Source organism: Cricetulus griseus, chromosome 3 (genome assembly GCF_003668045.3).
Source record: "Cricetulus griseus strain 17A/GY chromosome 3, alternate assembly CriGri-PICRH-1.0, whole genome shotgun sequence".
NCBI lineage: Eukaryota > Metazoa > Chordata > Mammalia > Rodentia > Cricetidae > Cricetulus > Cricetulus griseus.
In genome coordinates this window covers 18,810,394-18,829,114 of record NC_048596.1, presented here as the reverse complement: position 1 = coordinate 18,829,114, position 18,721 = coordinate 18,810,394, and the positions used below count along the sequence as shown (strand labels likewise).

The following is an 18,721-nucleotide window of genomic DNA, read 5'->3' as shown; positions in this document are numbered from 1 at the left end:
TCTCTCTGTCTCTCTCTGTCTCTCTGTCTCTCTCTCTCTCTCTCTCTCTCTCTCTCTCTCTCTCTCTCTCGTAGGCATCCCTTCATGCATGCATTTGTGGCATGCACGGTAAACCCAGCATCTCCACCATTCTCCGAGCTTTTCAGTGTCTCCACCCAAATGAAGGGTTCCCACAGAAAGCCTGGTGTCCTCCTTGACCGTGTACCAGCCCTGCAGAATGCTCAGATGCCATTGCTAGCTGCCTCTCTCTTCTCTCCCTCAGACACAGGCAGACCAGGGCCACCTGTGCTCCTCAGCTCTTGCTTCCCTGAGGCCAAGCCTTGTAGAGCTTGGATCCTGTCAGCCTCCCTTTCAAAGCTTTTGCCGCACAATATTGCCTGAGGGGGAAAGGCCAGTCTCATCGGTGGTGTCCATGGCTCCTGTCTGGTATCAGCCTGTTCCAACCATGCTCCCTTGCACTGCAGATCCCTGCTAAGCCGAGCCCCTTTGGTTACTGTAATGGAGTGTCCATATTACTCCGGCTTCTGTACCTGCTGTGCCACCAACTGGGAGCCTCTACCTTCCTTGTCTTTGTTTCAAGCAAACCCCTTCTTCTCCCCTTGTTTCAGACCACACATTTCTTGCTTCAGGGCTTTTTTACAGCAGCGTGGTTTTCCCTGCTCACCCACTATTAGAACACACTTCATGCTTCGTGGTTTCTTGCTCCGGGTCTCTCTCCTGTGAGGATTTCTGGTCCCTTAACTGCGGGTGTCTCTAGCACCCAGCACAGGCAGGTGCTTATCAGGGTTAGGGTTAAGTGAAGCAGTGATTTCTAAAAGGCATGTTGCACAAGCTGGCCAGGAGCTCAGCTTCCCTGGGACCCCGAGAGAAAAGGATAGGAGGCCCCAGATCCACACTGGCTGGTTAGTTAAGAGCTTGGCAGAGTGACATACATGCTGCTGATGCTTCTCCCTGGCCCTGGGGGATTCAGGACTGGCCTGACCTCTGGTGAAAAGCCACTTCTTGGGGGTTGCCTTCATCCTGGAGAGATAAGCCTCACTGACAACTCTCGCATTCACAACCACAAGCACAGCCCTCACGGTGTCTGACGGCCCCTCTCCGCCTGGGCTCCAGACACATCTGCTCACAGAGCAGGGCAGCTTCTCATCCCTGGGAGGAGGCCAGTGAGTGAGTATGCAGCGAGAGGAGAGACATGGGCTTTGCACAAAGTCAGGAGGGAGAGAGGAGGCGCAGGATGGGGACAGAAGACCCCGAGAGCAGGAAGAGGCTTTTCCTGGAGACGCTGGAAAAGCGTAGCTGGGGTTCAGACAGCATGCACTGGAAGTCAGCTCTGCCTCGCATTAACTATGTGACTTTGGGCAGGACACCTCTTTGAACTCGTTTTCAGATATGACCCTGAGAGCTCATTCAACACGCATGACATGCGGAGCTTCATGACTGGCGCACGAGCTGAGCTCAGAAAATGGCAGTCTGTGAGCTTCCTCTCATTGGGAAGTATGTTCCTCTTCATCAGTCCCCCCACCCGCTCCCCGCTCACCCCCAGCCACCTTGGTCCCTACTCACCCACTCCCTGGAGTGTGGGGGCTTGTCATGGCTCCAATCACAGCATCTGTTGCCAGAGTAGCCTTTAGAGGCTCAGACTCAAACCAGTGGTCTAGCACCTGGAGAGCAAAGCCACAGAAAGGCTCAAGGGCCTGGGTGACAGGAGAAGTCCCTAGGCCATCATCTGGCCACACTCACCTTGGAGATGGGGCCTGTGAGGACCTGGTAGTACTGGGGGAGCTGGGCTCCCAGGGTGCGCCCTGAAAGAGAAGTAGAAACAGCAGATGAGACAACCCTTGAGGAGACTGTTCCCATCCCCAGGGAAGAAAGAACAGGAAGAGGCAGAGACTGGTGGAGACAGTGTGACATTCAAGAGCAGTGTCTGTTTTCACCCCTTTTTAACCATCTTCAGCTCTGAGTCTGTTTCTCTGTAAGATTGAAGACATATTTCTCATGCTACTGTAAGGATTCAATGAAATAGAAAAGACCTTTAATTTTGTGAGCATCAGTTACATTTTAGCAGCGGGACAGGGTTCTGGCCATTGTGGTCCCTCTGTAAACCTTAGTAGTTGGCAAAAGTAGTTGCTCAATAAATATTTATTAAAATGAATGGTAATTGCATGAAGCTTCGTAGGACTGGTAATCTGAAAAGGAGTGTCTACTTTTGGTGTCGATGACAAAGTCCACTCATTCCCGCCATTTCCAGACTCTCTGCTGTATAAATGCTGTGATGACCACCCGCCATAGCTGGCTGACCTACTCCTAACCTTGACTCTGGACTTATCCATGTAGCTTGCCAGCCAACGGAATATTTATAAATGTGTCACAGATGGAGATTTGTAACGTCCCCTGTGCATCTCCACTGCTGTAAGAAGTGCACGCCCAGTGTAGCAAGCTGCTTCCACACAGGATGACAGACACAGAGAGCAGAGTGGGCACCGCTGGTTGTCCCCAGCCACAGACATGTGTATGAGACCAGACAGACCAACTGAGCCTGCTGGGATCAACCGAACTACAAAGACCCATGGGAAATAAATGCTGACTTTTAGATGCCAAAGGAGTTTTGTGGGGTTTCTTTTTCTTGTGACCATAGCTAACTGATTCAGTATTTTTCTAGGCTATGGGAATTTGTCTGTGTACCCAAAGGGTGGTAGAAAATAACAGCATCCTTCTTGATCAAGCTTCTGCTCGAGAGCCCTAATTGATCACAGATCTTTTATTATTTTTGGTCTAAATTTAGTATTCTTTCTCATTTGGAGGCAACTCTTCAGATTCTCTTGGCTCTTACATTATGTTCTAGCTGTGGCTGCAGCAATGAGCTCTGTGCTCTGATCTGCTTCACACACTGGAATTCCTACAGCATCAAGCGGAGGCCACTGAGAGACGGGCCTCTCCTTTCTTCTCTGGAAGCATGTCAGTTCATCTACAGATGCATGACCCAGAGGCCACTGTTTCATGAGGCAACCCCTGACCAGTGGGGGACGAGGCCCTTTTCTTCTCTTGGAAATGGCCAAGGACCTGCATACCTCCTATAAAGTACATTCTGCGGAGAGTCTCGGCAGGACCAGTGTCTTATCACCCACCACCCATGGCCAGTGCCAACATGCACCCTAGTACTGATGATCCCTCTAAGTGGTTTGAGTAAAACATTTCCCCCAACTAGGCTTACATATTTGGACACTTGTTCCCAGTTGTTGGCACTTTTGGGGGAGGTTGCGGAACCTTCAGGAGTGAGCCTTGCTGGAGGAGGTGTGTCGCTGGGGGTGGGGCTTAGGAGTTTATAGCTCCTCCCTTCTGTCGGTTTTCACTCTCTTTGGTTTCTGCATGTGGATGGAATTTGATCCTCCAGCTTTCTGCCCCCCCCACCTGCTGCCATGCTGTCTCTGCCATTATGGACTCTAACCCTCTGAAACCTCCAGTTAAAATAAACGTTTCCTTCCTTAAGTGACTTGGCCATGGTATTTATCACAGTAACACAAGTAACTAATGTACCCTGGAGTTTCTTCCTTCATTTCCCTCCTTTGGTGACTTGGGGGTCACCCTTCTAAGTAAACACAACCCTTTGTCTTGGGCCCTATTTTTAGGGTAGGGTAGAATGAAATTTTGGGGGGAGTGCCTGGAAGTCTCTGTGGTCCATTAGCTGGCCCAGCCACTCAAGACTCAGGTGGCCAAACTCTGCCCTACAGAAAAAAAAAAAAATCAGGCCACAAAATCCCACCAATCCCAGGTCACCCTGGAAAGTTCTATCCTGGAAAGCTCCAACCACAAGAAAGCCTGCTCCTCCCAGTTCTTTGCTCTTTCTTGCCCAAGCAGAGGCAGCCGTCTCTCCCAATAAATCTCTTGTATGACTTTGTGGTATTCCTTGGCTCCTGACTTCCAGGATACCTTTCCTCCTAGAGCTGTAACACACTGGTGCTGTCTTGGAGCTCTAAGCTAGATCCAGGCATCCAGAAAGTGGGCTTGTTTCCATGGAGGTCACTTTCTACACCCGGATTCCTGTACTTTAGACTTACCTGCTTTCAGCAGGGGCCTCAGGGTGGACAGTGCCCTGAGTCTCTGTAACAGGGAGCCATGCTGGAAGGCTGCCATGTCCACGGGGGCAGAATCCAGCAGGGGGTCAATGGCTAGCACCAAGCGACTCATGAACTCCTCGTACCTGGGAAAGGCCTGCAACAGAGCTTCAGGTTAGCACTCAACGGTCCAGAATCCCACAGAATCCAGAATACCATCCCCATGCCTGGTCTTCTGTGTCACACTTTGATATGGCTGTCATACCCCATAGTGCAGCCCTGATGGCTCCTCAGGCCACATCCCTAGCTGTGACTCAGCTTGGCTTTGCTCAGTTCTCACTCCCACATGTGAAGGGCAGAGAAGCCTGAGCATCAGAACAGCCTCCAGGGCCAAGAGCCGGTATGGGTCAAACCCAGCTACACAAAACTGCCAAGTGTCTGAGGGTACAGGTAGAGCCCTGTGATATAAATCATTTAGAAGCTCTGTGTCCTTTGCTTGTGACTGATGGAAGGCTGATGTCTCCCCAACACACTGACCACTTGCTGCCTCATCCCATACAACCACAGAAGCCTGCATCCTCTCACTCAGCAGCCCCCTCCAGCAGTGTTCCAGACTCTGCCTGCCTCTCATGGGCTGGTGGTAGGAACAGGGCTGGAAGTTGGACATAGGGATAAACCCAGGAAGTTGAGGTATTACCTAAAGTTCTGTGGTAAAGAACTTCTTAAAAATCATAATTAGATAATAAACTTTTCCCTAGACCAGGCTTGCCAAATGACAACTTTCAAGGACAAAACCATAAACTGAGTCTTTGGATTCCTTGGGAAATGTCCTAGGTCTCCCACGGTGTTGTCACTAGCAGATAGGCACACAGGCACTGGGACCTGGCCTTGCACTGATGTCCACAGGTCCACTGATGTCTGACAGCGGCAGGATTTAGGCGAGGGCAGAGGCTGGTCCTCAGCACACTGCATCGGATGTTCCTGATGACAGGAGGGCAATTCCACTGTCAGCCAGGTGCTATGATCTCCATCAGAAACATCTCTCACAGGCTCAGGTATGAGGATGAGATGCTGCTGCTCAAGAGAGGACATGGGGACTGTTTGGCAAGATGTAGGGCTTACAGGCTGGCTCTGCTTCCACCGAGCTCTCCTGACAGCCAACAAGAAACATCCAGCACCTCGCACTCCCGCTGCCACAGCTGTGGGCTGCTCCAGTCACAATGCCTTCCTGACAGCATGATGTCTTCCCACCAGGAAGTGTTCCCTCTCAAACAACAAGCAGCACAAATCCTTCTTCCTTTAAGCGGCTTCTAGTCTGCATGCCGGTCACAGTCTGGCGAATAGCAGCTAACACAGCCAGGCTTAGGATGCTCTGGGTAAAGGGGAAAGTGCTATACGCCTGTGGCTATCTGGGCTTTGCCCAGTGCTAGATTAGCACACCAGAAAGCAAGCACATGGACTGCATGAGCCTAGGTTTTCTTCATTAGCATGCCTCCTCTGTGATAGGGTTGGTGCCACACCTGCAGCTGGCGCCCAGGCTGTTACAAGAGCGGCCATTCTAGAACATTTCCTCAACTGCAGAACCCTCCATACCAGGCCCATTGCGTCACCCGCTGACTCATCTGGACAAAGCCAGCCAGTGTGTTCCTGCACTAGATCTGCAGGAAGCAGCTTGCACTCTCCATCTGGTGTGTGTTCTGGGAGGCAGATCTGCACACCGCCACAGACACTTCCTTGCTTTGGCTGTCATGGGTTGATGTCAAACTGAAAGAATATTTTCTGGCCCTACGTTCTTTTTGTGAGCTTTAGGATGGATAACATGTGGGGTTCTGAGTAAGAGCAGGGGGATAAAGCATTCCAGGGATCCCTTTCTGACATTCAGCATGCAGAGACCACCTGCTCATCAGCCTCAGATGAACATACACAGGCTCTTCGAGTCCCAGTGTCGACGGGTCTCAACCACCGTCCACCACTCCTTCTCAGAATGCCTGAGGTCAAAGGCTAGCATGCACCAAGTTGTCCAGGGCCTGCTCAGCCTCCCCAGCCTTGACTTCCATTTTCCTCTCAAGAGCCTGCTTCCATACCTGAGCATCCTTCTGTGAGAACTGAGAGATTTGCTTCTGGTTTTCAGCCATGTCCGTGCCCAGCAGAAGGGACCTGGGCAACTTGCTCAGTGTACCCTCTTCCAGCATGGGGGTGAAGGAGTAGGGATTTCGGAGGTGAAGCCTCAGCCCATGCTTCTGTAGAACACAAAAAGCATAGGCATTTTAGGGATCCATGCATGTTTCTGCCCTTGCCCTTTCTCTGATGCCATTTGTGTGACCAGTTAGGTGTGTTTGTGATTGGTCCCAAGGTGTAAAGACCTGGTTCCTATCTTTTTTTTTTTTTCTTCGAGACAGGGTTTCTCTGTGGCTTTGGAGTCACTCTATCTGCACCCCATACCTAACACACCCCACTGCCCCACCCATCCACTTTATCTCACTTCATCAGAAAGGGCACTGAGATTCACAGTCACTACTACACTAAAACTCTAGAGACGTTTTTCCTCTCCATACAGGTAACAAAGGAGGGTCAGAGGAGGTACATAGTTTGCCCCATGTCACTTTGGAAGGCAGATCTGTATTTTAAAACCACATATCGCTGACTCCAAGACCCTGGGACCCTCATCTATAACTGCCTCCCGTCACTTCAGAAGTAAACAAGTAAACTTTAAAAGTAATCTGTAAAGCAACGGTTCTGTGAAAATCCGTATGTACAAGGTGGATAAATTAGTCACATCATTTAAAAAATTTACACGGCGGTCTAATTTACTACAAGGTCATTTTAAGTGGAAGTTCCCTTGAGACATTTAAATCAGGATTTGATTTACAGGTGTTTCACCAGCATACCGAGCTCCCAGAGAGGACATACTTCTCCAAAGGAGCCGTGCAACAACAGGCCATGGGCTAACATCAGTTGGACTGTCTTTGGCTAAGACTGTGCACTAACATCAGTTGGGCTGACTGTAGCTGAGCCAGGGCAACAACAGACTGTGAGCTAACATCAGTTGGACTGCCTGTGGCCAAGACCATGTGCTAACATCAGACTGCGGCTGAGCCAGGGCAACAACTGTGGGCTAACATCGGTTGGACTGCCTGTGGCTGAGACTGTGTGTTTACATCACTTGGGCTGACTGTGGCTGTTTTCTGGAGACTTCTTTGTCCTGTCCCATGGCCTGCTCCCTCTCTTTTGTCTCTGCTCAGATATTACTTACCAGCAAGCCTCACCCAGGCCCCAACCATACTGGCAGGCTCTCTGTCCCCTTAACCTGTACTTTGCCCAAAATACTTGTCACCACCTGTTAATTACATATATATTTGTCTTCATCTCTCTGAGCAAAATACAAGTACTTTGAGGTGGGGACATTGTCTGTTTGGTCACTGCTGTATTCCTCATATGGGTGTGGTGCATTCACTAAGTGTTCTAGTGACTGGATGTAGCTGACAAGATAGAGCCTCAGAGGATAAAAGCAAGAAAGCAAAAGAAGATCCTACCAGCACCCCAGGAGATGCTCAAACCAGAGACTTTCCAGTGGACACCATCACCCAGGCATTGGGATTCTACAGTGCAGAATGCAAATGTGGGTAGGGTCTGGGCTGGAGCAACTTTGGGCTTTTTTCTTTTAAGATATCGTTATTACAAGTTGGAGCAACTTCTTCCTTGGGCCCTCTTTTTAAAACTTAATTTTGTGTATACAGGTATTGTGTGTGTGTGTGTGTGTGTGTGTGTGTGTGTGTGTGTGTTGTGTGTGTGTGTGTGTGTGAGACCTTGTGGGCCAGGTCTGTGGAGGTCCGAAGAGTGTGTGTGTGTGTGTGTGTGTGTGTGTGTGTGTGTGTGACCTTGTGGGCCAGGTGCCTGTGGAGGTCCGAAGAGGGCATCAGATGTTCTGAAACTGGAGTTACAGATGGTGGTGAATGGTCATGTGGGTGCTGGGAATTGAAGCCAGGACCTCTACAAGAACAGGAAGTGCTCTTAAGTGCTGAGCTAGCTCTTCAGCCCCTGCCCTGTGTCCTCTTACCATGATGAACTGTTTAACTGTGGAGGGTATCCTCAGCTCCCCCCTTCCCCTCACCACTGACACCTCTTATACTGCTAAGTCTCATCAGCTCTGTCTGCAGGAGTTGTCCAGTCCTCTCCAGCCCTGTGCCCTCATCACAGACTGCCATCTTGTGGTCCACTGAGCAGCTGCCACCGGTATCTAGAAGCCTCCATGCTATTTCCATCATGGCCAGGGGGCTAATCTTCTTTAAACTTGTAAATCACACACTCTGCTTCCTGAATGAACACCTCTTGCCTTCTCACTGTTCCTGGATGAGATGCTGTCCTGGTGTGAGCTGCCCTGACCTCCTTCCCTGAATTCCCTCTGAACTGCTCTGGCTCCCGGGGCCTGTTCTGCCTACTTGCACATTTTCTGACCAGAGCTCTCTGTGATCAGAAGTTCACGTGACCAGGGACTTCTTGCCATTTGAACATCAGCTTATGTGTCATCCCTTCAAGGAGTTCTTGGTCACCAGGTGAGGGTGGGACTTTACTTCCTCCCATCACACTGTCTTCTGTTTTTCTTTCTGTCACTTACCTCTACTTAAAGTTCTCTTACTGTGTCTCTGCCTCCCCCATGTACCTCCCTCCAGGCTTGTTCTGGGCTGGGTACAAAGCAGGCACTCTGGAAACACTGAACAAACCAGTCGATAAACAGCCTAGGGGAAGCTGAGTTATTTCAAGTGTAACTAATTGAACATGGGTGATTTTTTTTAACTGATTCTGGGGCTTCTAAGTGGTACCTCTGTCATTCCTGACTGTTCAATTATGAGAAGGAAGAAGGGAGAGGAAGATAATGCTAAACTACCACTGGGATGTCCAAGAGCTTGTTCAGGGAACACAGGTAGTTTTAAGTGACAGAACCAAAAGCAGCCCCTTCCTTGGCTTACCCTCAGCCTCATCATGCACAGCCACCCCAGGTGGAGAGGATAGGAAAGGACCGGACCGGAGAATGCTGTAAAAGGCTACTCCTGGGTCCCACCACTATAAAAGCAGGCTTCCGAGCAAGAACCTTGGCACTCTGCACTTCCCTACCAGCACCTAGGTCGTTCCTACCCAACTGCTAGGTTTGAGGGCCTTACCGTTGGCAGATTTCTCCAATAAAGCACGAGCAGAAGGAATGTGGATGGAGGAGACCTGGAAGATCCTCCAGGAATGGGAGGGAAGGCTGAGGCTGCCTCTCCGCCCTCCCCCTGCCCCAAATCTGCCATAATACAAATTCCCTTTGGCTATAGTATGATGTGGACTGAAGACCCTGGACCTAACCCCAGGCTTTGGCTAAGTTCTATCCATTTCTGATACTATGTCTCCTCTACAACCTTTCTCTCTCAAATACTAATTTCTTCATTTGGACTCTGTTATCACCTAGTTCACAGGCTCTTGTACCTGGTTCTATTAGAGAAAAGAGTGGCTGTGTGTCTTCTTCATTGCCACTGGAGCAGGACTCGTTACACTATAGGAGGCCCCAAGGCAGGAGGGCACCCAGCCAGCACATTGGAGCTAAGTCAGTCTCAGGCATGAAATGGTTGAGCTCATGAGGCTGCTAGAAGGAGGAGGGGGGCAGAGGCAGGCATGCCAGTGGACAAAGGTTAGGAGACTGGGAGAGAACAGGGGGCAGGGAAAGAGCTTCCAGGATCCCTTCCAAATGTCCCAGAAGCCAGAAGAGGACCCAGTCCCCTGAGACAAATGGCATAGTGGTGGTCAGTAACTCCTTCTATAAAAGTCTGAACCAGGTGAGGCAGGGGAGTCTCTTTTTAGGCAAAGATCATCACACTCATTAAAGACAAAGTCCCATTTTACAACTAAATAAGGCCAAGCCAAAGACAAGAAAACACAATGAAAGTGGGACAAACAACTATTCTGTTAAGACTGTACTATTACACTCCTAAGTGGTACTCCCAAAGGTGTCAGACCTTCACTGCAAGCCTGTTGTCAGGATGGGGGGGGGTGGCTGCTGGGGGAAGGGAGCAGGTATCAGGTAGTGCAACGGAAAATCTCCAGGCTGCCTGTAACTTGTTTTCACACTCTAGCCTTTCATGGCTAGATTAAAAATAAGCCAGCACTGGCCTCCTGAAGGTCCTCAGCTGTCTGTCACTAAAGGCAGGGTTAGAGATGAACCAAAGCTAGGGCTTTAACCTGGCCACATAGCTAAAAGGGAAACTGATGACAGTAAATACAAGTAGTCCCACCTGGCTCAATGTCAACAGAATTAAAGGGAAAACCAATGGTAATAAATGCTATTCCTCCCTGGTCACACAAGTCAAAGGTAAACCGAGGGTGAACTTATCATTCCTCCCTGTTTTAGGTACAGTCCAAGTTTTAGGCCACCCAGAGCAACTCTTAGTAGACTATAAGTTTAACTCAAATGATCCCAAGCTTAATTATTCTCTTTTGGCTAGGCCTTAAAAGGTGGAGCATCCAAGGCCCATGCCATCCCGAGAAGAGGGCAATCTTATACTTCTCCAATAAAAACCCAGGGTTAAGGCCATGGGTACCCGATTCTTTCTCCGGTGTGCCTATACCCTATACTGTGTCTCACTGGCATGACTTTTTGCTTTGCACATTATTTAAAATATAACTGTCTACCCCTCATCTTCCAGCTCTTTCCCCTGATACCTTGACATCCACATTGAGGGCATCTCCCTCTAACTCCAATAAATTGTCTCTGAGTTCCTTTCTGTGTCTGTTTTTAAATTCTTTTTATCGCTGAGACCAAGAACACGCAAAGGGACTCTGCTTGCAGTGACACTGTTCTCTGCTCGTGCTGTCAAGAATGGTGGCAGATGTGCCAAAGTTTAACAAGGGCATGCTAGGCAGCTTTGCAAACTCAGGTGCCCAAAGCTGCATGCAAGGGTTTTATGAAGACCAAGTAAGATGCCAGGAGGCCAAGGGAGCCAGGACAGAGCCAGGTGCTGCCATGCAGTTTGAAGGTCTGATGCTAACAGACCTTGTTTTACAAGAGGCCTGTTTCTCGTTTGAGATTTCCAAGCCTTTTAAACAGAGGATAGTTGAGACAAAACCAAGCTGTGGCATGTGGTGGAGATGTGTGGGACAGACACCCTGGAGGAGAAGGAAGACCTCAGGGAGGGGAGGGCACTGATAGGGACATGGGGTATGATGCTTCCCTCCCAGGTCAGGACAATGGGGTCACCCCCACCCATGACCAATCACCAGGCCAAGAGGGGCAGCTGTACCTTCAGCTCCAGGTCTTTGTAAATCTGTGGCCTCAGGAGGCTGAGAAGATAGGATGCCCGGGAGAACCTGAATCCTGGAATCAAATCAGGAGAACCAGTCACCCGTGATCACCCCTGCATCTCCACCCACTTCTCGGGGCTCACCTGGAATGATCTCCTCAGTGACAGCTGCACCCCCAATCACATGGCGCCTCTCGAAGACCACAGTGTTTACCCCCAGTCTCTGGAGGTATGCCGCCTGGGAGGACAGAGGGCCCATTCTGGATCTCTTGGGGTTGACCAAGGAGCCTCACTGCAGGGCCTACACCATGCTCTTCGGCTTGATGTATAGATGTCCCCCCAAATCTGCTGCGCCTGCATCTGCCTCTCCACTCTCTAGCATCTATTTGTCACTAAACTCCGGTTGTTTCCGACCCTTTCTCAGTTCTTTCCAACACTCTCTTCCTTGGGGAGCACGGACTATCTCCAACTTGGTGTGAGAGACCCTTCCAGCCCCAAGCTCCAACACGCTCCTCCATTCCAGTGACATTTCATAAGCCTTTCACAGGCCATGGGGACCCATGACTTGGGGAAAGGACAAGGAAGGAAGCCCTGGATTGAGACTAGATGCATGGACAAACTGCCCTTTCCTTCTCCCCAGTGGCCTTTGTCCTGCTTGCTCTTAAATCCTCCCCTTCCCTGCTGGGAGCCAGTTGCTCAGGGGCCCGTGAAGTGGGACCAACGGGATACTCACAGCCACCAGCCCATTGTGTCCTGCAATCAGACAAAAGAGAAGAGTTACTAAATGCAAGGTCTTTTAATGTCGAGTCCCCATTCCTATTCCCAGGCCAAAGATATCTTCTCCCCCGTTCACATTTGGATGCCGGACAGCATCTCATGGGGGAGTCAGGAAGTCCACCCCGGTTCTGTTGATTGTGGCTTGAAGAAGCTCTGTTCCTTGTTTCAAGGTCAAGGGGAAGTCCACAGTTTCTAGACTTCTGTCCCTACTGGGAGCTGGTGACCATGTGTGGAACCATCATGGTTTACAGGGCTGTGAATGGCACGTGGCCACTTGCTGGTAGTGTGGGCAGCTGAGTGCCATTCAGGGAACAGTTGTTGTCACACATAGCTTGTTTGACCCATGTGTGGCTCATACCAGGCACAGCTGTGCCCCTAAGGGCTTTATCCACACAGGAATATCTCTGTCAGTCTCCAGTGCTCCAAGGAAATAGCAAGAGTTCATTTTTTTCTTAAATGAAGTGACTAATATACCTTCAAGGTGTGCACCAGTAACAAGGTGGGCTCCATTCCAGGTTGGGGCATGTATTGGAACCTGATTTCTCCCAAGTTCCCAGTAATTCCCTTGCAAGTGGCATCAGAGCTACACTGAGGGCCCAGATCCCAGGCTGTTCACTCTCTTGGGATAGCTCAGCTATTGGCGGAGAGTCATTCACAGGCAGAGAGAGGCCCAGAGGGTATCAGCCAGCTTTGGAGCCACCCATCATTCTTCTCCTTGGTGACAAATGCCACTCTTAGCCTTTCTGATGTCAGTAGGTGGTTGTGATCTCTCAGGCCCTACCTGGACCCAGTGTGGATGCAAATAAAACTCTCAATTCTTCACCTGACAAATGTCCACAAGAAGTGGGCCAGCAATGACCCCCGTGATGAATTTCTCCACGACTGAGCTGTTTTTGTTTTAAATTTCCCACATGGAGACATCCCAAATTTTAGAGGTCACTGAGCCAACTTCTCATCCATTAATGGAGTCTCTGAAAGTGGATTTTTCAAGCCCCTTTGCTCCCAATTCACAAGCAGAAATGTACCTTGCACCATGACCTGGCACACGGCTGGCTAACAAATGTTTTCACGGAACCAAAGCTCCCTGCCCTAGCATTAACCCTTCCTGTGATGAGTCTGTATGACAATCTATGTGGTTTTATTTTAAGGATGTTAGAAATGTTTCATGAGAACGTTTAAAATAATGCTTGTTGGACCTGCCATTGATTTGAGCCCACAGTTGGAGAAGCCACTCTCTGAACATACATGCACATTCAAGGCAGGCAGTTCCCCGCATCAGAGAGGCATTTAACAACCAGTGGCTGCCTTCACATGCAAGGCAGAGAGTAATGTGTATGTAACATGTATTCTTCATGTCAATGTGGAACCTTGCCGCGTTGAGGGAGGAGACTCAGTAGTATCCGAGTAGCACTCAGCCTGTTGCAGGACCTTAACAAACATGGCAGCAATTTGGTTTTTCATTACTGGTACTAACCAATCTTAGAAAACTACTAAAATCTTCCTGGCCAACTGGTCCCAGCTCAGTCACAAATGGACAAACCGAATTCAAGTGACAAAGATCTGAAAGTTAGAATCCTACCTCCAACTCCTAGCTGACTCTCTGGTGGCTTCTAGTGACCTGTCCCCTTCTGCTGCCGATCTGCTAACCCCAGGCCTCCAGGGTTGCCCACTCCACAGGTGATGGCCCTTGAATGGAGCTTGCTGAGCTGGGGCCCTGCCGCCACCCTTTTCAAGGGTCACTCCCTGTGTGGCATGCTGGGTCGATGTGTTCTCAATCAAAAAACATGGCATTTAAATCAGGGACAGTGTAGATTTGATTTTTAAGATTGTGTGAGACACCTTTATTTTAGTATCGGTAATAAGCACAATTATCATCCATGTGTGTGTACCCATTGGAGAGCATGGCTCTCAGCACACACAAAGAAGCCAAACCAGGCCAGCATTTGAAGCTGTGCTGTCGTGCTCACGAAAGTGTGAACCTGATATCATCTATGTAGAGACCAGCTGCAAATAAATCCTTCAGGCCCCAAGAGTGTGAACCAGAAGGCCCTGGGGTGGAAGGCAGCCTGGCGATAGGCTGTGCCTAGCACACTTCAGTGCTCTGAGCCCGAGTCAGCAAAATGTTGCAGGACCACCACGGCGACAGGTGTCAATGTCTGAGGGAAGGCACCATCTGTGGGTGCACAACAGGGTGTCTGGGACACCCCCCCCCAAAATCCCTCTTCTCTTTATGAATCAACTCTTTTCTCTTTGGATGGGTGACCTCAGTGGTGAGATGGGTACCGGAACTCAGGGCTCAGAGTGGCAGGAGTGGCCTTCAGTCTGGGTTCTTTCTTCCTAACCCTTAGGTACCATATGCTTTCTGAGGGAACTCACAGTTTGTGGAGGGAACTCACCCATTTCACAGGAGACAGGGGGAGCTCCTGAGTTTACTTATTCCTTGTCTTTCTAGACAGAAAGATTCAAATCCAGAAGGCAAGAACCATACTGGACAACACAGCAGGCCCAGGGGGGAACCAGAACCAAGGGATCATGACTCCCAGATTAGTGAGACTCCATCACAGACCCTGCACACTGGGACTCCTGGCCAGGTAGTGCCCACAGCGGAGACGACAGCGGGGATCCCTGGAGGGCCCCCCAAAGGTCTATGGGTAGGGCACTGCCTTCCGCCTCTGAGCTCTGGCTCTGTCCTCTTCAGCATTTACCTGCTCCTATCACCACGGCATCGTACTCGGGCTTCAGGCGCCCCTCGGTTCCCGACTGAGCTCGTTTCCAAGCAGGGCAGGGAGAAGAGTGCAAAGCTCTGCTGAGACCTCGGAGGCTGGCAGCCATTTCTGCCCCCAGCAATTGGCTTGCCGTCAGCTTTCCAGCGGCCCAGGCAGGGGAGGGGCTAGGAGTTGCAGCCCAGTGTCAGCCTTGGCCTTGGGCCACATTTCCCCGGGCTTGGGCTTCTGCTGCTCTGAGTTTGCGCACACTAGACTTGGGAAGGGGGCGGGTAGCTTAAGAGTCTGTGCCTCCTCCAGTACTCAAGGGAGCAAGGACCAAAGTGAGAACAGTTGACCAGGTTCTCTGGGGCCCAGGGGTGGCATGGAAGAGGGCAGGAGGGAGGAGTGGAGCCAAAACAGAGGCCCCGCCTTCCCTGTGCCTCCTTTATCAGGAAGGGCTTCATGCCCAGTGGGAGTGGCATAGTCAAGTCAGATTTCACAGCTGCTTGCAGGGTAGAATTTGATCTTGCAAGGTGGCAGCTGCTCCGTGTGGCGGGAGCCTCCACAATCACATTTCACTATGACCACCAGGGCCTTTGGTCAATGGAAAAGGCCACCTACTTCCCTGAGAGCTCCAGTGAGGCAAGTCTTGCTGGGCAAAGGGCAATTACACTGTCGTGATTCTTGAGGGTCACTCCTTTGAAATTCTGGTCAGTTTTGTTTTCGTATCTTTCACGTTTTCCAAAGATTCTCAAGGATTCGAACTCACACATGCAAATCACCGAAACTAGTGTGCTTCCTTGCTACCCCTGTGTGTCTCGAATGGGGGTTCTTTTGGACCACTCCTCAGGAGTCAGACCGCTGCAGGAGAAAGATAGTGGAAGCGGAGAGTGCTGCAATATGAGCTGGGCAGCCCAGGGGAGTTAGAGTCACCAACTAAGAAGACAGACAGGGGGAGGGACCATGGCTAGATAATAAAGACTGAACTTTGAAGATGGTTGGCTTCCCGCTTCATCCTTCTGGGAGACAAGAAGACAGCTTACGCCTGGCAAGGACTTTTCTCTGTCTGACCAGAATGACAAGTTCAAGACCAGCCTGGGCCCTGTTTACCCCGAAGTAGTGGCTCCCTCAGCCACCCTGCCCTGATTTTGTCCAAACTGACCAACCCTAAATTGGCAGAGGAAACTCCCTCCATCACCCTTAAACCCCCCTAATCCTTTGGTTTCCCGAGTGCCCCCTCTTCTTTGCAGAGTGTCTTTTCTCTGGGCCATGCTCCGGCGTGTTTCTTCATCACGAATAAAAGCCTCTCTTCACCTGTTGATTGTGTCTGCTGCTGTTTGCTGTGTTTGAGAATTTATTTCTCTGCTACCTGTGGCTCTCAAGATTGTTTTCCTGCCTTTCAAGTCTTTAACTGTCAGAGAAAATGAACTAGATCAAGGCCCCTAGATGGTAATGGGAACCCTGTCAGAAATGACTCAAACCTAGAACCCGGGTGTCACTCTGTACAGCAGGAAGGTTTACACTGCCCATGAATCTCTCCTAAAACCCGAGTCAGAAGCCCCTATCTCCATACCATGCAATCAATTAATGGTTGATATAATTAATAAAGCAACTGCATCTGCACTCAACATGCAGACATCGTTCTAGTCATTATTCACTAAGCAGGTAGGGTAAAGATATAAATGGTATTTGCATATTAGCTGGTATAAGATACACAGAAATTATTTAAAGGGGGGATTTCGAGGGCACTAAGCAAGTGTGACACCTTTTACTTAAGGGACTTGAGCATCTGAAGAGTTTGGTATCTCCAGGGGGTCCTAGAATACACCACACAAATACCCAGGGATGATAGTAAAGTCATGGGTATTGGTTAAACTAGACACCTCATACCATGTGGCTACTAAGACTTAAGAGGAGACTTTTATATTTTTAAAGTGGGTATCCTAGGGGCTGGGAGATAGTTCAGCTCAGATTGGTCAAGTGCTTGCCACACAGTCATAATAACCCAGAGCCCACAAAACAAACAAAAAACCCAGGAGTGGGAGTTAAGGGAAGGAGACAGGAAGGTCCCTGGGGCTAGCTGGCTTCATGAGTGAGGATGACTTCTGGTCTCAAGCACACATGTGCACCCCTCCCCCCAACATGGACAACCTAAACAGTGGTGGGTTGTAGACAAAGTTCTTTTTAATGCTTTGATGTTTTTCTTTTATTCTTTTTTCAGCCTTTCAAAAGCAAGGTATTAAGGAGGATCACAGAAAGAGTCATCACCTGTTGACAGTGCTTCTCACTGTCACCTTTTTAGGACTTTATTCCCAGTGTCTGTCCTGTGCCCAAATTCTGAACCCCCAAATCACCGAAAGACCCATTCCTATGCAAAAGCTAAGAGTCTTTTATTATTCAACAAGTTAAGTGCCTTAACTCGGTTCCCTCAACTGTTCAACACAGTGGTTGGAGTAAGAAGGACCCGGAGGGGCCAAGAGGTAGGGAATTTATTGGACAGAGCAAGGGGAGTGTCTAGGGGTATGCAACAGTCTCAGGATTGGTGTGCTTCTGGGCTTGGGTAACCTGTCCTGTGTTGATTGGTTAAGTGGTTGCTATGGTCTATAGGCCCTCCCAGGGTGGTTGCTATTCTCTGCACGCCACTGTTATACCAGTTTTACCATAAAGCATGCCCAGAGTGCACCAGCTAACTTCTGATTGGTTCCTTGCCATGTGGAGGGTATCTGACCTCCTAGTGACTAGGAGGTCAGGCAAGGTCAGGAAGCCCAGAACATTTTGCTGAGTCAGAGGCCTACATCCTGCCGGGGTCTTTTCTGTAGCCTGTCATGGCTGCTAAAGCAGAGGCTGGGTGAGGGTCTGGTCCCTTTAGACTGACACCTGAGGCTAGGCTTTGCACTCACCAGGGCACCCACCACTTTCCATAGTGGATACACACTTCTACCATGAATTTCCCTCCATCCAGGCATTACCTCTTGGTCTGAGAGGAGCTGGGCTTTGCCCCAGCATTCTGGTAGGCTCCCGTCCTCGTGTCTATCCTGAAGTAGGTACCTCTTGGTTAGAAGGGCGGGCTGTGTGTAGTGATTTTGTGAAAGTTTAAAAATATAAAGCCATTGAGATGGGGCCAGTGCCGGCGCCGGCGCAATGAAACACTAACTAGAGTACATTAGTCATAGAGTTGTATTACAGGGTGGGAGAGCGAGAGGGGGAGAGAGAGAAATGGAAGAGCAGAGCAGAGCAGAGAGTAAGAGAGAAGAATTAGCGGTTGACCACCAGAAACAGAGAAGAGGAGAGAGAGGAGGGAGAGGGAAGGGTGTGAGCTTAAAAGGGGGAGCTTGTTCATGCAGTCCTCATGCAGGTCTGTACTGCATAATGAGTAACGTGGCACATCACTGTGCGTGCCCCACCCACTGTCAGGGGGCGGGGTCTGTCTCTTAAAGAGGTAAGAGCAGGTCAGCATCAATGTCTGAACTTTTCACGGTGCCCCTAGGGAGTTCTCTGAGAATGCTGCTTTTCTGGGGAGCTTCAAAGGGCAGCAGAGCCCAGACTTCATGTGGGCCAAGGGAATTGGACTCTCTAGGCACAGGTCTCAGAACCACTGCCCCAGGGCAGGGGAAAGCAGGCTTGGGCACAGGTCTCAGAACCACTGTCCCAGGGCAGGGGGGAGCTTGTCTAGACAGGTTTGGATTTAGCAAGAGATTCTCAGTGTCACCAGAAAGGCAAAGTGCAGAGGTACATATTAATAGATTTTCTGTATCTCGATAATAGGTTCCTCTGCCAACATAGTAAGCCAGATCAAGCCAAATTGAAAAAGTAAAAGAACAGGTTTATTTGAGCAAAGCAACTCCCGAGTGCATCTTCCAGTCCCAGAGATTGGGGCCAGAGAAGTCACACACCCGAACTGAGCAGGGAGCTGATA

The 18,721-nt window shown here is 49.9% G+C and overlaps 2 protein-coding genes across 2 annotated transcripts in view; both read right to left on the bottom strand.

The window, feature by feature from the left end:
* Pyroxd2 (pyridine nucleotide-disulphide oxidoreductase domain 2) overlaps nucleotides 1-18,470 on the bottom strand; it is a 27,357-nt gene extending 8,887 nt beyond the window's left edge. Inside the window, exons 1-8 of the mRNA XM_027407286.2 lie at nucleotides 14,806-18,470; nucleotides 12,057-12,076; nucleotides 11,468-11,561; nucleotides 11,324-11,397; nucleotides 6,137-6,292; nucleotides 4,056-4,209; nucleotides 1,741-1,802; nucleotides 1,564-1,661 (exon numbers count right to left, since the gene is read on the bottom strand). Of these exons, the coding sequence (XP_027263087.1) occupies nucleotides 1,564-1,661; nucleotides 1,741-1,802; nucleotides 4,056-4,209; nucleotides 6,137-6,292; nucleotides 11,324-11,397; nucleotides 11,468-11,561; nucleotides 12,057-12,076; nucleotides 14,806-14,932 (785 nt within the window). The 5' untranslated portion in view covers nucleotides 14,933-18,470. The remainder of the gene's footprint in view (nucleotides 1-1,563; nucleotides 1,662-1,740; nucleotides 1,803-4,055; nucleotides 4,210-6,136; nucleotides 6,293-11,323; nucleotides 11,398-11,467; nucleotides 11,562-12,056; nucleotides 12,077-14,805) is intronic.
* Nucleotides 11,911-18,721, bottom strand: part of Hps1 (HPS1 biogenesis of lysosomal organelles complex 3 subunit 1) — a 35,501-nt gene continuing 28,690 nt past the window's right edge. The window contains exon 20 of the mRNA XM_035441822.1: nucleotides 11,911-12,076. Within this exon, the coding sequence (XP_035297713.1) occupies nucleotides 11,926-12,076 (151 nt within the window). The 3' untranslated portion in view covers nucleotides 11,911-11,925. The remainder of the gene's footprint in view (nucleotides 12,077-18,721) is intronic.